The 14,133-nt window shown below is 48.1% G+C and overlaps 4 protein-coding genes across 4 annotated transcripts; 2 read left to right on the top strand and 2 right to left on the bottom strand.

Moving 5' to 3' along the window:
* Positions 1-140: 140 nt before the first annotated feature.
* EsH8_VIII_000349 (uncharacterized protein) lies at positions 141-998 on the bottom strand (the record flags this gene model as incomplete). The annotated part of the gene is made up of 4 exons (XM_083269391.1): positions 141-299; positions 361-528; positions 656-901; positions 957-998. The coding sequence occupies 4 exons, from the start codon at positions 996-998 to the stop codon at positions 141-143; spliced, it is 615 nt and encodes a 204-aa protein (XP_083129159.1).
* A 3,815-nt stretch (positions 999-4,813) lies between these two features.
* EsH8_VIII_000348 (uncharacterized protein) lies at positions 4,814-6,125 on the top strand (the record flags this gene model as incomplete). Its single annotated transcript, XM_083269390.1, has 4 exons — positions 4,814-5,008; positions 5,068-5,176; positions 5,232-5,675; positions 5,737-6,125. The coding sequence occupies 4 exons, from the start codon at positions 4,814-4,816 to the stop codon at positions 6,123-6,125; spliced, it is 1,137 nt and encodes a 378-aa protein (XP_083129158.1).
* Positions 6,126-6,351: 226 nt separating this feature from the next.
* On the bottom strand, positions 6,352-7,821 carry EsH8_VIII_000347 (uncharacterized protein; the record flags this gene model as incomplete). Its single annotated transcript, XM_083269389.1, has 1 exon — positions 6,352-7,821. The coding sequence occupies one exon, from the start codon at positions 7,819-7,821 to the stop codon at positions 6,352-6,354; it is 1,470 nt and encodes a 489-aa protein (XP_083129157.1).
* Positions 7,822-10,273: 2,452 nt separating this feature from the next.
* Positions 10,274-11,249, top strand: EsH8_VIII_000346 (uncharacterized protein; the record flags this gene model as incomplete). The annotated part of the gene is made up of 2 exons (XM_083269388.1): positions 10,274-11,164; positions 11,217-11,249. The coding sequence occupies 2 exons, from the start codon at positions 10,274-10,276 to the stop codon at positions 11,247-11,249; spliced, it is 924 nt and encodes a 307-aa protein (XP_083129156.1).
* Positions 11,250-14,133: the final 2,884 nt, after the last annotated feature.

The following is a 14,133-nucleotide window of genomic DNA, read 5'->3' as shown; positions in this document are numbered from 1 at the left end:
CTTTCATGATGTTCAGAATATAAACTTAGAAGAAAGTAGTCTTGAAAATAAACCTGGAGCAACAGCCACGGCTACTCGTATATTGTATATGAGATTCAAGCCCAATTTTGCGTTTCAACATCATATCAATAGCCTTAAATTTAACAGGCTTGGTTGGTGAGCAAGGTGTAGTGGCTGGTGAAATGCAGGCTGCCTCTCGCGCGTGTGTCGCCGTTGCCATTGTCTGTACCGCATCGACCAGCAAGGATGTTCATATCCGTGGCGATATCCTGGCAGTAGACACTGACCTGGGTGAATTGCTGAAATTTCATCAGCATCAATGATATCAAGCGAGTGCAGTAAAGTGAGGAGGAAGCTTACATTGTTGCACAGGTACATGGAGCAGTTGTTGGAGCAGCTCACGCGAGCACAAGTGCTCGCAGCGACACTGCAGTAAGAGGTACCAAGACTGATCAAGCGGGTGATCGAGGCGGCACACTGGGAGTAGTATCTCTCGACATAGGCTCCGTTGTTGCAGTTCCAGTTGTTCTGGTTACTATCAGCATGGTGGCTCCAATCTCGAATCATCGATCGAATAAAGAACGGATGAGAACAGAGTGCCGGAGCCGAGGCGAAATCTCGTTCCTAAAACCGAAAACACAGAAACAAAACTCACTTGTCTAGCTTCCAAGCTACCCTCAGAAGAGCCGCTGGCAGGGCCCTCAAAAGCGCTGGCATCAAACTCAGGGTTGATGGCCAAAATCTGCTCGTAGATGGACGAAGCATCACCGTGTAAGGTAACATTCGGGCCCCCGACGGTTACCGGGCCAGTAAAGATCATTTCCGACAACGGCAGCAACTCGTCCTTCATCTCTTCAGCAGACCGGTAGAAAACACCTTTCTCGGAAGGGACGGCAAGGGCCTAACGAAACAAGTCAGTCAAAAGACGTAGAAGAAGTTTGGACATTTGTATTTACAGCAGATGCCCAAAGGGCAAGACCAGCGGCAGCGACTCTCATTTTGGAATTATCTTAAATAAAATGGACTTAGAGAATCCGAACTGAAAAGATGACTGCGATACTGAGCAAGAAAGTTTTGAATGACTTGATAGCGTGAACATCCTACTCTTATACTTCAACATAGACTTGATTTCAGCGTCGAAAGTTGTCTGATAGAGACGGACCAGATCAACCGTATGATGGGACCAAATTCACTTACTGCCCCACGCCACTTACAGCCTAAGTTGTGACCCAGGTTGAATCTAGACAATTGGCTCCACGACGACGGCGTCGTTTAGCGCAACTCTAACCCGAATATGCACTCAATTGGGAAGCTGGCTGCAGAAGGATCGCGGGCCGCATTAGCTAGTCGGCTGTATTCACAGAAGAGGCCATCATCCCCTGCCAAGCAAGCCCATTATTGGTCAGATCGGAAACACACTTTTCGCCCCGAGTTCCTTCTTGAGTAGGGGTCTGACCCTGACACAGTGCAACTCAGCAACCCTGCTCATTTAGGCAACCATAAACTGCATTCTTCATGTGCAAGTCACCTTTCAGTGGCATACTTGCTGTCAGGAGACCCACGGATCTGAAATACTAGGCCGGAGGATTGTAGTGGGAATCCATTAGCACCGTACCCTTGCTCAATCATGATAGTTGCGGTTCCAGACCCTGAGATATTATATTTCAATTAGGGAATGGCCAATCGGGTTGAAGCGGGAGGACCTTTGCAAGTCTGGGCATGAAAGGATCAACTTCATACACCTGAAATACGACACCACTTCACCGTCGCCACTGCTAGTGCAGCATTGGCAGGATGCTGGCATGAGTCGATGTTCAGGACCTAAGCGACATGGAGGATAATTGAAACGCAATACGAAGAAAAAAAGACTTGTTTGCGTTTAGCTAGCACTGCAAAGACATGGCCAGAACTCGTATATTTGTCCCGATGCGGCCAGCAGCATCCCGCTAAGGATTTGACCCTGGCGAAGATGAGCCAAACTAGCCATCAATTAAGCGCTATAATTCGTGGCCCTTACGACCACGGAGTGCGATTCATATGTCGCTTTGATCGTCATGATGCTGCACAGTGGTAAAGACCGAGGGCATGAGCACCAGTTGGCCAGCTCAGCCTTGGTCTGGAAGCACATGCATAAACTAGATGACTCCCCCCTCTATATCATTCTCCCAACCCCGCTGTTGCCATCTGATAATATTGAGCTTAGATGTAAGTTTGTGTTATGAAAAGTATCTATGAATCGAGTTTCTAGATCTTCCACTTAAAAAACTTGGTTTTTCCTTACGCAGAGCCTGTCATCTAAAGCACATGCCTACGAACAAGAACGATGATTCGAGATTAGCCAGCGTAAAACGTATGGTAGCAGGACAAACACTCTGGGCATAGGTTTAGTCCACGTGCGAGAGGGCGCTTGGCTGTTACAGCACTTCCGTAATATTAACAATGGTTGTTGTTCGGGCTTATAGTAAGGTCGACTAGACCATATTTCTTGAACAATGTCACTACCACAGACATTTCAACTTCCAATTTACAATAAATCCAGGAATAGGGTAGCCAAATCTAGACCCCGTTTAGGACCCGCCACTATGAGCTCAGTATTGATTATTGCCAGCTCAGGCTCGCCTCTCTTCAAATCAATCTTGTCTCAGGCTAAGTCAGGGCAGTCATTGCATATCTGATATTCATGTCATATAAGGTACTGGGCGTGGAGCTCAAAGATATAAGCAGTGTTTTCAACATTTTGTGTGACATTTTATGATTTAGACACACTAAAAGTCTTCCACAGAACGGTTATCAATGGTCAGTTCAAATTAGGTAATAAGCCTTCATTCAGTTTTCTAGATATTATTTATATGTGATCGGCATGAACTGTTGGAATAGCTTGGTGGGCGAGACTGCCATATCAATTTCTGGTTTATCTTATGGCTAAGAACAAACACAACTATGTGCATAAAAGCAAGAAATACGCCCAACAACGAATTGAAATGGGACAGGGACAGATGAATGAATGAAGCCATATACAATCCCATTAATTAGCAGGAAGTAGTCACGTTGAATGCGCCTGAATAGGTACGGAGAAGTCTGATAATAGTCACGGACTGTAGTAAATACGCTCTCCATTTAACTTGCAGTAGCCAGTTATCTGATACCGTGCCAGTGTGTACTTGGTACCTGAAATTTTGCAGTGAAGGTTCTTCAATTGTCATTATTCAGGGATTTTGTTCCATTTTAAGCAACAACACAAGCCGAATGGATGTGTTAGGTTAAACTGCCTGGACACACAGATTCGTTTCAGTCCTAGGTATACCTTGCTAGGCCTTCTTAGTACAACAGTTCCTTCTTGACTGATACTGCTACGGCCGAGACCTACAGTGACAATCTCAATTGCAAGGGCGCAGTTCTTTGAAGGATATTGAATTGCAATGTCAACAATCCGGCTACATTCTGCAAGCAGTGACTACACAGCTATGACTAGGCACCCAACATTACTATCAACCAGGGCCACACCAGGAAATAATAAATTACTTCCTACCTACCCAATTCGAGCATATTTTCATACGGTGGAATCTTTTGCAGTATCTTTCGTTTTCATTGCCCCCCTCAAAAGGCAGTTTGAAGAGACGTGCTCGGCCTGCGAGAAGGGTTCATTGGGTTAAGATTTCATTCATTCCGATCCTCGATCAATAGCTGAACAGTTTCATACATAGACTCACAAGAATGTAAATAAACTTGACAGTAACAAAAAAGGGAAGAACTTGTGAACTATTCGGCAGGGGATGTGGCCAAGAGAGAACGCAATATTTTGCAAACAGTGTCGGGATTGAATAATCTTAATTCTCTCATTGTGCCATCTTGAAACACCGCCCTGTACGACTGTTTACTTGCGGTGCAGAATACCGTCCTCGAACTAAACATCACTTGTCGAAGCCGATCGTCGTTGTTGTAGTGGAGTGGGCTGGAATGCACAGCTCGAATTGTCGCTTGGTATTGTCGTCAAGAGCAATGGCTGGTTACCTGTATTTCTCTAGAGGTGACTTTTTCCATCTCCTGTTCAATTCCAATGACACGAGGGCAAAGAGCTTATAAATTCAAATCGGCCACCATCACTCCTGATACGCGAATCTCCGAAAATATGCGGAAGCGTGGTATGGACGGACAGTCCCGTGCATTTTGCGGGACCGACCGGAATGTGGGCGGCGTCCGGGTCGAACTCAAAGATATTGGAACATATCGAGCGCCAACTTTTCCATCTCAGAGGCATTTAGATTGAAACAAGCATCGCCTAGCACCGGGGCGGACACTGCCCTGTCATAAATGGGGATTTCGACCCGCGGTATGCTACATTCGGGCTGGCCGGTAGTTCTGCTTACGCATGCGCTCGTCACAACACAAGGGTAATTGCTAATAGGCCACTCCCCTTGAATTTCCCCCGCACCACGTAAGTCACTCCTGGAAACTATTCTTGGCAGACTCCTCGGTCACCACAGGGCTTTTTAGATGTTGTTGATCCTATCCCTTTGTTTATATTTCCCATGACGAACGGGTCTACTCCACCCTGGTGATATTTTACCCCTGGGGTTGCGTGCCCCAGGTGAAAGCTTGGTATACTTTATTGAGCCGCGTAACTGCCCCCTAGGATGGGGGCTTGGTCTTCGTGATGTGGAGTGGCTCCCGCTGCAACGGCGAGAGGGTCTCGGCAGTCATGATTTTGATCGCCAAGAATTTTGTACATATGGTCCGTCCATATGCCCTCAGCATGTTTGCATTCTAGCTCAGCACCATTGCAGTTTCGTATCATTCATCCAAGCCTGTAAACATGCGCTCGTTTCAACTGCTTTCGCTGGCAGCAGCCGCTTCGCCAGCATTAGCCACCACTCATTATTTCTTCTCGGGCTTTTTCTCCGGCAGCACTATTGTGGGCGTAGAGTTTGATGACGAAACTCATTCACTCACTCTCAAGAATAATATTACGACAGATGCCTCCTCGGGATCGAAGTGGATAGCTCTCGACGTATGGCATATCTAAACTGGCATATGTATTGACGCATGACTTGCTAACTGGAATTCCAGTCTCGCCTCAAGAACTTATATGTCGGCACTACAGGCTACTTCCAAAGCTACGCCATTACCGATGATCTCGGGCTTCAATACAGCAGCAATGTCAGCTTGTCATCAGGCTGTAAGTATCTGGACCACGATACTCTCAAGAAATTACAATTGCTTACTCTGAAAAGGCACCAACGCCAACTTCATCTCCACTTCCACTACTGCCCCATACACCGTCTTCGGAACCCCGTACGGCAATGGCTGCTCTTCATTGGCCATCACAGTTGACGACTCTGGTGTGCTCCAAGAAACGACCGCGAATGTGACTTACAACAGCGCCTGTGGCGTCCATGGAACCGGGTTGACCTACAACAACGATTTCATTTACTCCGCTGATGACATTGGCAATGCCGTGTGGGTGCACTCTTACGACAACAACACTGGCGAGGTTGCCGAAGTCCAATACCTGGCCGCAGCTGAGGGATCCGACCCACGACATTTGACCGTTCATCCCAACGGTAACTGGGTTTACGTCGTCTATGAAGCGGCCAGCACCATCGCCTCGTACAAGCGCGACACGACCACGGGCCAGCTGACTTTTACCAACACCACCTACCCCCTTCTGCCTTCAGGTAAGCATTTCAAAATCAATGATTTGGGGAGAAGAACAACAGTAAACTGACAGTGGCCTAGGGTATACCAACACGTCCTCCTACTGGGCTGACGAAGTCCTTTTCTCCATCCCTAGCGCAAACGCCAGCGCCACCTCCCCCAAATACCTCATCGCTGCCACGCGTTCGCGCACTGTTGGTATTCCGGGATACGTCTCGGCGTTCGCTCTCGACAGCGAGACCGGTGCCATCACCGAGCAGCTCTTCCTTATCCCCACCACAAACAGTGGTGGCTCTGCCAACGCCGTCTCTCCCGCCAAGTTCAGCGAGGAATACTTCGCCATCACGGACAGCGGCTCGAATTTCCTGGAAGTCTGGCAGATTGATGCCAGCGGCTCGGCAACGACGGCTTCAGCTGTTGCGCATTTGGGCTTGGCCGCTGGCCCTGCGAACGTCGTATGGTACAGCTAAGTCCAACACTATGGCAATGCACGTCCTTTCAAGGTCTCGGAGCTACGTTGGTGGTGCCTGAAACGATATCTCAAAACGGGCTGCAGCTATTCAATTTCTAGTCCTCAGTAAGCATATAGCTGCGAGAATAAAAATGCATGAAGGAACTATGACCATTTCCTACTTTTAAAGACTCTAAATATACAATCCTGACCAGCATGTGCATTCAAAGGCAGCACCATGTCTACTATATTCTCTCTCGTAAATCTTCTAGGAGAGCCTCGAATGCCCGAGCATCACCCTCAATTGTTTCTTGAGATCGATTCAACTTATGTTTAGAAGCCTCATTGTTGACTTTGCCATTTGGGTCGATGACGTTGGGATTGTTGTCGCCAAAATCCATGGAACCGTCAAGCTCATTTGCCTCTATCCAAGGGCTAGGCAAAAGCCCTATGTTAAAAGTTATGTATCGGTTGGGGTACAGCTCATTTTCGGCTTTCTGCGGCCGAAGTGAGTGGAGGCCTTCCTGGTCGTAGTTGAAGCAGAAAACCTTGAGCTTAGGTAGGCTTGTTCGAACGCGATCAAACACCGACTCCCAAGTGCCGGCGAAAGTGTAAATGTCGTCATCGTCGCTATTGAAGCCGAAGGAACCCACAGGGCAGCGTTGCCAGTCATGTGTCCGCAGATTCCATTCTTTGGTATTCTCAGTGTCGCTGCGGATGTGGGAGGCAATGTAACAGCTGTCCAAACGCAACGTTGTTAAAGAATCTTGGCGTAGAACCCAGTCGAAATGGTTGTGGCCACTGATGACATAGTTGGCCAAATTCAGGGTCTTGAGATGTGGGAACACGAGACCGTTACCGTCGAAATATCCCGGCATAGTGCCCCAACGTTCACCAAAACCCAAAGTCAAGACAGTGAGCCTGTCCATAAAGAGTGGGAGTAGTTGTGTTTGTAAATGTTCCTCGTAATTGCGACGTTCGACGACATATAGGTCATGATCAGGACCATGTTCATTGTACTCCTCCGCGACCAAAAGGTGCAGCCGGTCGATGTCCTTGATGACATCATTGAAGAGGTCCGATGTGATGAACTTTTGTTGGGGAGTGTTTTGGAGATTCCGAATTGTCAGAGACCGAATTGTGCTGAGATTCGCGTATTTCTGCCCAGCCCGATGTTGTATGGCCTTGAAGACCGCCTCGAGAGTGTACATACGAGTTTGGATTGGCTCCACGTCTTCTTCCCAGCCATCGTCATAAGCGCCGCTCGCCCCGCCACGACAGTTGGGAGAGAAGTTTAGTTGAACTTCGCTCAGGTTTGGAAGCTCGGTAATACGATCGATGGCGGAAGTGAAGGCAGGGTAGCTGCCCTCCTCCATCCACTTTTGCCAGCCTTCGTAATCGGCATTGGAGGACAAGTCCTTGGGACAGCTCTGAATGATAACACACTGAGCGGCGCGTTTAGCGGCTTCGATCTCGAGAGTTTTGTTCCAGAGTTCGAATTCGTCTTCGCCCTCGTCCACTGCACCAGCGGATTCTAGCTTCAACGTATGATAGAGGTGCGCAGTGGCGAGTGTGTTCCATTGGCGGCAAACAAGCCGTGCATTACGGAGGTATTCCTGGTTTTGGCAGGTTTCAGGGTCCCCAGGGTCCTGCAGGTTAATTAAGGAGCCAAGAACGAGGTTGACAATCTCGGGTGGGATGTTTTTGAGCTCCATGGTTTGAGTGAAGGGCGGATAGAGAATGTGCCAAGACAGTTCCTGGTTCAGTCAAACGAGCTTTCCTTATATGCAGTCAGACCTGGTACCGACCCCGCTCTGGTCCAGCTAGTGCCAGGGGGATTTAGGCAGCGCCGGGGCAGCGCCACAGTAGGCTGAATTGGCCGTAACCAAAGGGTTCAGTAAATCGAGAGAATGTTACTTAATCTTTGCCAACTCAATACCATCTATGTCTCCTCTGATATCTAAAAACATCTACAGAAGAGCTTTAAGAGGTTGAATCAATCAGCTGTGTGTCAAATCATCAATAGAAGAACCCTCCCTGCCCAGGAGGTTGTGTAGCAACCACACTGAGGCATGTATGGCGCGGTGTGGCGCGCCCGTGGCTTTAGCTACTTTTGTGAAGCCGATTGCTGAGTACCGGTGCTTGTATTCCACTGTGTGCCGCGCAACATCTGACAAAACAACATCCACTTTTGCCTGTAAGACCCTCGCAACGCCCGATAAATGGTGGACGGTAGCAGCCGACAGTGTACCCTTAGCTCGAGTAGGAAGCTTGTACTAAAGGCAGTGTTTCTTTCCATATTTCAATTATTACAACCCTCAATAAATTTTCGCGGAAGACAACCGTCTCTCCCTTTCCAGTGCTAAAGAAGAAGAAGTTCACCTTGTGTTCTATGGCCTGCGAAAACGGCACTGAGTCGTGCCATTGACTAACAAAAATGGAAAGAATGTTTCCGAATCTGTTCCGAAACCGAGAATCGAACTCGGGGCTATGCCTACCACTCAATGATGAGAGGGCATCATGTTGGCCACTACACCATATCGGAGATATCAATGAAATATCACAGCAAGTTTTGTTTCATTTAGCAATTCTGAGATGTGGGGGCCTGGCGGAGACGATGGCTAAAATTTCTCGATTATGTGTGGGACGTTGCGTATTAGCGTCACACACGGAAAACAGAACCAAACGCCTTCAGGCTCAGAGATCGAGTTTTGGGTATGGAACATGCAAGTTCTCTAGTACTGGAACACTTGCCTGGAATTTCTACGCAACTCTTGGGGAATTCTTGGAGTTTAAGCATTGTGGGTTTGGCTGGCATCATCGAGCGTCGGAATTCGAGTCCCTCCAGAGTCCTAGGAACGTTGCTGGACCACTATTCAAATTGTTATTTTCTGATTTCGCCACCTCAAGGATATCCGTCTCTAACGGAAAGGAGGAGTACTTTGATTTATTGTGACCTTGTTTGGATAAGTCCACTTAACTCTAGAGGAAATCCAGTCGTGCAATGGTATTTTATGTTACCAACACCAGCATCCAGTGTTGCACCTATTCTAGTACTAGTATGACCACTTGCTTGAAAAAATGCTAGGACTAGGTTTACAAAGCTAAGAAACTGTACCGAATGTAAGTGTTGAGTTTATTTAGACCATCAAGTCAAAAGGCTCTAAAATGCCCAGTATTGAAATGCAGAGGACAATTGGAAGTGAATAAATACGCATGTATCTCTTTGAAGGAGATAACACCAGGCTTAGTTAATGTTGGATGAAGCGATTTTATTGATGGATGTAGCAGCGAGGATCAAAAATTGTAGTTGGGTGGTAGTTTAGAATAACTCTGTGTTACTGAGATGATGTGCAGCACGATTATTTAGTAAACGCACATGACGAGGAAGCATGGTAGAAAATAAACAAGATTTTCTTGAAGGTTCCGAGAAAAAAGTATTTCATTAACTTGGCCGTCTGGTCTGTTGATACCAAAAGATTTCAATTGTCTCGAAGATCCCAACAAACCCTTTTTTAAACATGACATGACTTCGAATACCAGAGTGAATCGATACTATCTACATCTCTCTTTACATTAATGAAAATATTGTGTTTGAATCTCACTCCATTTTCTGCCTGGGTACTGGTCCTTGACGATACCGTTTTATTACCTTCAAAGCAAAAGTCGACCTAGGGGGAAGGGGGCTAGGCTTTGCCGATCTCGCCCTCGGGTACCATTTGAGGGGAATGGTGATGGTCGGAAATATTCTTCCGAATCATGTGAACCCCAATTGCATTTATTTATTCCGAGAACGCGGGGAAGTCGAAAACTACATCATAGATTCTCAGCTAACAGCAACGAGCCCCCCCCGTCCCAGATTTTAACAAAAAACAAGAAAACAAATTCCGATTTATTTGCACAAAGAAAAGACCAGCTCCTATCAACCAGTAGCAAATATGGTGACACATAAAGTCGCGGTTCTAACGGTTAGTTGCTTCAAATGATGATACCTTGGTCTTCCGTCAAGCTTGAAGTGGATCGAACTAAACCTTTGATTTGTAGTCACCCCAAAACTCAGAGTCAAAGCCTACCTTCTCAGTACGAGATGAGCCGCGCCCTGTTCCAGGTCCCAATGAAGTACTCGTTCGCTTGTCTCTGACAGGTCTGTGTGGCTCCGACCTAGGTATGGCTATAGGTCATTTTGGGCCCGTTGGAAGCATTCTGGGGCATGAAGGCGTCGGCCGCATAGCAGTCTTGGGGTCCAACATCACCGCTCTTGACCCATCGGTTCAGGTTGGACAGCGTGTTGGCGTAGCTTGGACTCGCGACATTTGTGGCGCTTGCGAATCTTGTGTGGACCTTGTGAACGAGGGCGAAACACGATGCGAAAAAGCCCTCCATTCAGGCAAGGCTTATGACGGCACATTTGCTCAGTACACGCTTGTGCCGCTCCGTTACTTGGCTCGACTTCCCCCCCAGTTCGACGACCTGCCCGACGAGGAAATCGCACCGATTTTATGTGGAGGCGTGACGGCATATAAAGCCATCAAGGGATGCCACATCACGCCAGGCCAATGGTTTGCTATCTCTGGTGCTGGCGGTGGTGTTGGTTCTCTGGCTGTCGCATTTGCTCATGCCATGGGCTATCGTGTAATTGCTGTCGACGCTGGTACGGAAAAGGGTGAGATTTGCAAAGCTCAGGGCGCCGAGTTTTATATCGACGTCTCCCAACCAGGGAATTTGGGAGAAAAGGTGAGACAGGTTACAGGGGGTTGTGGAGCAAAAGCGGTGGTAGTTACGGCTACAGCGACAGTTGCTTATCAGCAAGCCTTTGAATTGCTGGCGCCGTTTGGGACATTGATGTGTGTCGGCATCCTATCGTCAGAGTCGCGAGTCAACTTCAACCCACTCTGGCTGATTGCCAAGGGATGGAGAATCCTCAGCTCATCTGTAGGAACGCGAGCTGACATACTCGAGGCGCTGGAGTTTGTCAAACGCCGAGCAGTCGTACCAAAAGTCCAGCTGGGGAAACTTGAAGACGTCGAGGAGCTTATACAAACAATGTTCGCAGGCCAGGTAAGGACGCTAAATCCCAAAGCTGCCAAATGAGGAACTGACCTTGCCACAGCTCCAAGGTAAATGGGTCTTGAAGCTGGATTAAACATATAGCGAGACCATTATGATCAGGGCGAGCAGTTAACTCATTGAGTTAATGTCGAGTATGAACGCAGGGATTTTTTACGACTGGCGGGTCTGACAAAACCCCTTGTTTGGGCGAGCCAGTGACTTTGTTTCTTCGTGGAGATAAGCGACAAGATCATTCTCCTAGTCAGTTCATTGGGTGAGGCTCTGAGAGTATGCGGCACGGAGTATATCGTGTATTGTCTGTGTCATAGTAAACAGGCGGGTGTCGGTATGGCTTATTCTATGTGATCCCAGCATTTTAACACCCAGTCCCCAAAAGTCGTGTTTCTCTCATTCTGAATACGTGGCGCAGAGCACGCTGCCGCAAGGCCAGGTCAAAATTCGCGTTGTTTTGTAGCCACCAAGTACATGGCTCATTGCTCACTGACCATCCCTCAAATCTGTGTTCTTAAGTAAGTCGGAATCCAATTATCGATGGGCTCATACTTAAGACAGTGGACTAGCATTTCTTCGTTTTACGTCTTTCTTAGAAAACCCCATGTTCCACCCCTTTTCGGCTTTGTGACATCCGACAACTTTGAAGCGCAGGAGCGAAACAAAACCCCGAGATCTTGACCAAATGTGGACATACTAGTCCTTGCCAAACACCAGGCTGAGCTTCTTTCTCAAACCCAACCCCCCGTGTATCTGTTATGACGACAGTAGTAATAACAGGGTGAATCCGTCGTTTCGGGACATGAGGCTGGGCATCATACACTCTCACGACTCATGTCACGGCGGGAATCCGCAGCGCAGTCCTCGCGTGAGTCGCGCCGCGCTCTGTGCTTCTTTGTCCAGCATCTTCGCCCCTCTGCAGAGCGGAGTCGTCCGCAAGCAATCCGGGGATTAATTTCATTCAACTTTAATGATGGTCTAGAACAATAGACCAGAATGGACAGACTTTCCCTTTTGAGACGGCGATGGACACCTGTGCACTTCAAACAGAGATTCTGCTCATCGTGCGCGAGGGACTCGGTGTGTCGGCCTCGGGGTAACTTCAGTCGAACCTCCTGTCGACCGAATCTCTTCAATGACCGAAAACGTAATAAAAACAGCTGCAAAACGCTATTTAAATTGATTGCGCTCGTTCGCTTGAAGCGCTTGGCGGGTTAGTTGGAAGAAACCGGCTAACCGACTGTGGCTCCGTCCGGTTCCCGCGCGGTTGGCCGAGGTTCGGATGAAAATAGAACCTGCTTTGCTGCGCAATCTTGCGTGCCATTGTGGCGAACTTTCCAAGCCAAGGGAAAGGAATCTCTCGCCTGGTTTCAGCCTAGTTGCTAATGCGGAGGAGAAGATGAGTGGCACACCGGCACGTAAAATTGGAAGAACGCACGACCGGGGCTGTGCCAATAGGGGAACAACGGCCGGTCTGTGGAGGGAGTTGATATGCAGAATCGGAGGGCATTGGTCGGTCCTTGCAAGGAATATGCAAAAACCAGGTCCGCAAGGAAACTTGGCAGCGGCCCAAGACTCCGAAAATATGTACATTTTCGTAGTTAAGCATTCATATAAAAGACATGGGTTGCTTCTGTTTTGTTGGGCGACAGGGCTGAGCTGGATGGAAAGTCTTTAAACTCCGACCGCGCTGGTGCCTCCTCCTTGGTCGTTTTCGGAAGCTGGTCTTGATTTGAACAGTCTATCCCTGGCGTCCTTTGACCAGGAATTCTAAGCGAACAAGAGACCCTACTCTATTTCCAGGGGTAAAGACGTTGCCATAGTTTTAAAATACCCACTTCCTCTAAACCTTGATATTGGTCATCCACATTGAGCAGGGCCGTTCGCGCAACGGCTTGGTACCGAGAGCTGCCATTCAATTTAGCGTCTTTGCAAGTGGTCTGGATTTTTCATTATCCAGTTCATAAAATCTCTGCCCAGATTTATGCAGAAATGCGTCCCTTGCGCTATGGCCTTACTAGGTTGTACATTGATTGCCATCAAATTCTTGTTCATCACGGAATGAAAATATTTACCATAGGTACATTGATCACCTAGACCATGTAACGTGCTGACTTCGGAGAGGGGGGGTTGAGAAGGAAGGGCAAAGGGAGAGGGAAGACTTCAGAGGCGTTCCCCGTTGACGCCCTGAAAGGCTGACAAGTTGACGACAGACGCGCGCTATCGGCTTGATTTGACGGCTCAACGTTAATATGCACGGCTCAGTCGGAGACCGTTTTGGCTATCTGACACAAGAACCCACGTGGAACTGTGCATTCACTAACGGGTTTTGGACAATGCGGTGGGTCGATTTACTGGGTACTACGTTCCAAAACGCCAAGTGTTGATTAAGGAGACATTGTCCTAATTCATGTGTACCTGCGACTCTCCCTACCTTGCTGTGCAAAGTCGTATCTTGCAACTTCATAAGGCCTGCCTGCATCATCAGCCTCAAAACAGGCCCAAACGGGTAGACAGGCATCGTCTTGCCCAGCTGAGAATGTTTTCGAAATATCACATCGCAGTGTGTTGCATCTTCAAGATTGGATTCTACATGTTGGGCTGTGCACTTAATCCAGCATGTCCAAGTTCAGATGGCATCATGGATGTCAATCACTCAATAAATAGAATGCTCAGGGGACAAAGACCCACACCTCTTGACAACTTCATGACTCGCACCTCAACCCCGTGACTCCATCAATGTAACGCAGAAGCAATGTCGCCCTGAACAAGCGGCGCACGGCTTTGGTACAAGATGATACCCATTTCCCCGTCGACCGCAAGGTTGCCGCGCAATGCTAACCAACATCACTGGCGTGCGGGTTCACGATGGCCTTCGATGCGGCAGTCGCATCTGTCACCCTGACGGGTAGTATTCTTTCTTTCCTTGCGACATCGGGTGTCTTAATTTCTTTCATTTTTTACCA

Source organism: Colletotrichum jinshuiense, chromosome 8 (genome assembly GCF_051148585.1).
Source record: "Colletotrichum jinshuiense chromosome 8, complete sequence".
Taxonomy (NCBI): domain Eukaryota; kingdom Fungi; phylum Ascomycota; class Sordariomycetes; order Glomerellales; family Glomerellaceae; genus Colletotrichum; species Colletotrichum jinshuiense.
This window is presented reverse-complemented; position numbering and strand designations above follow the sequence as displayed.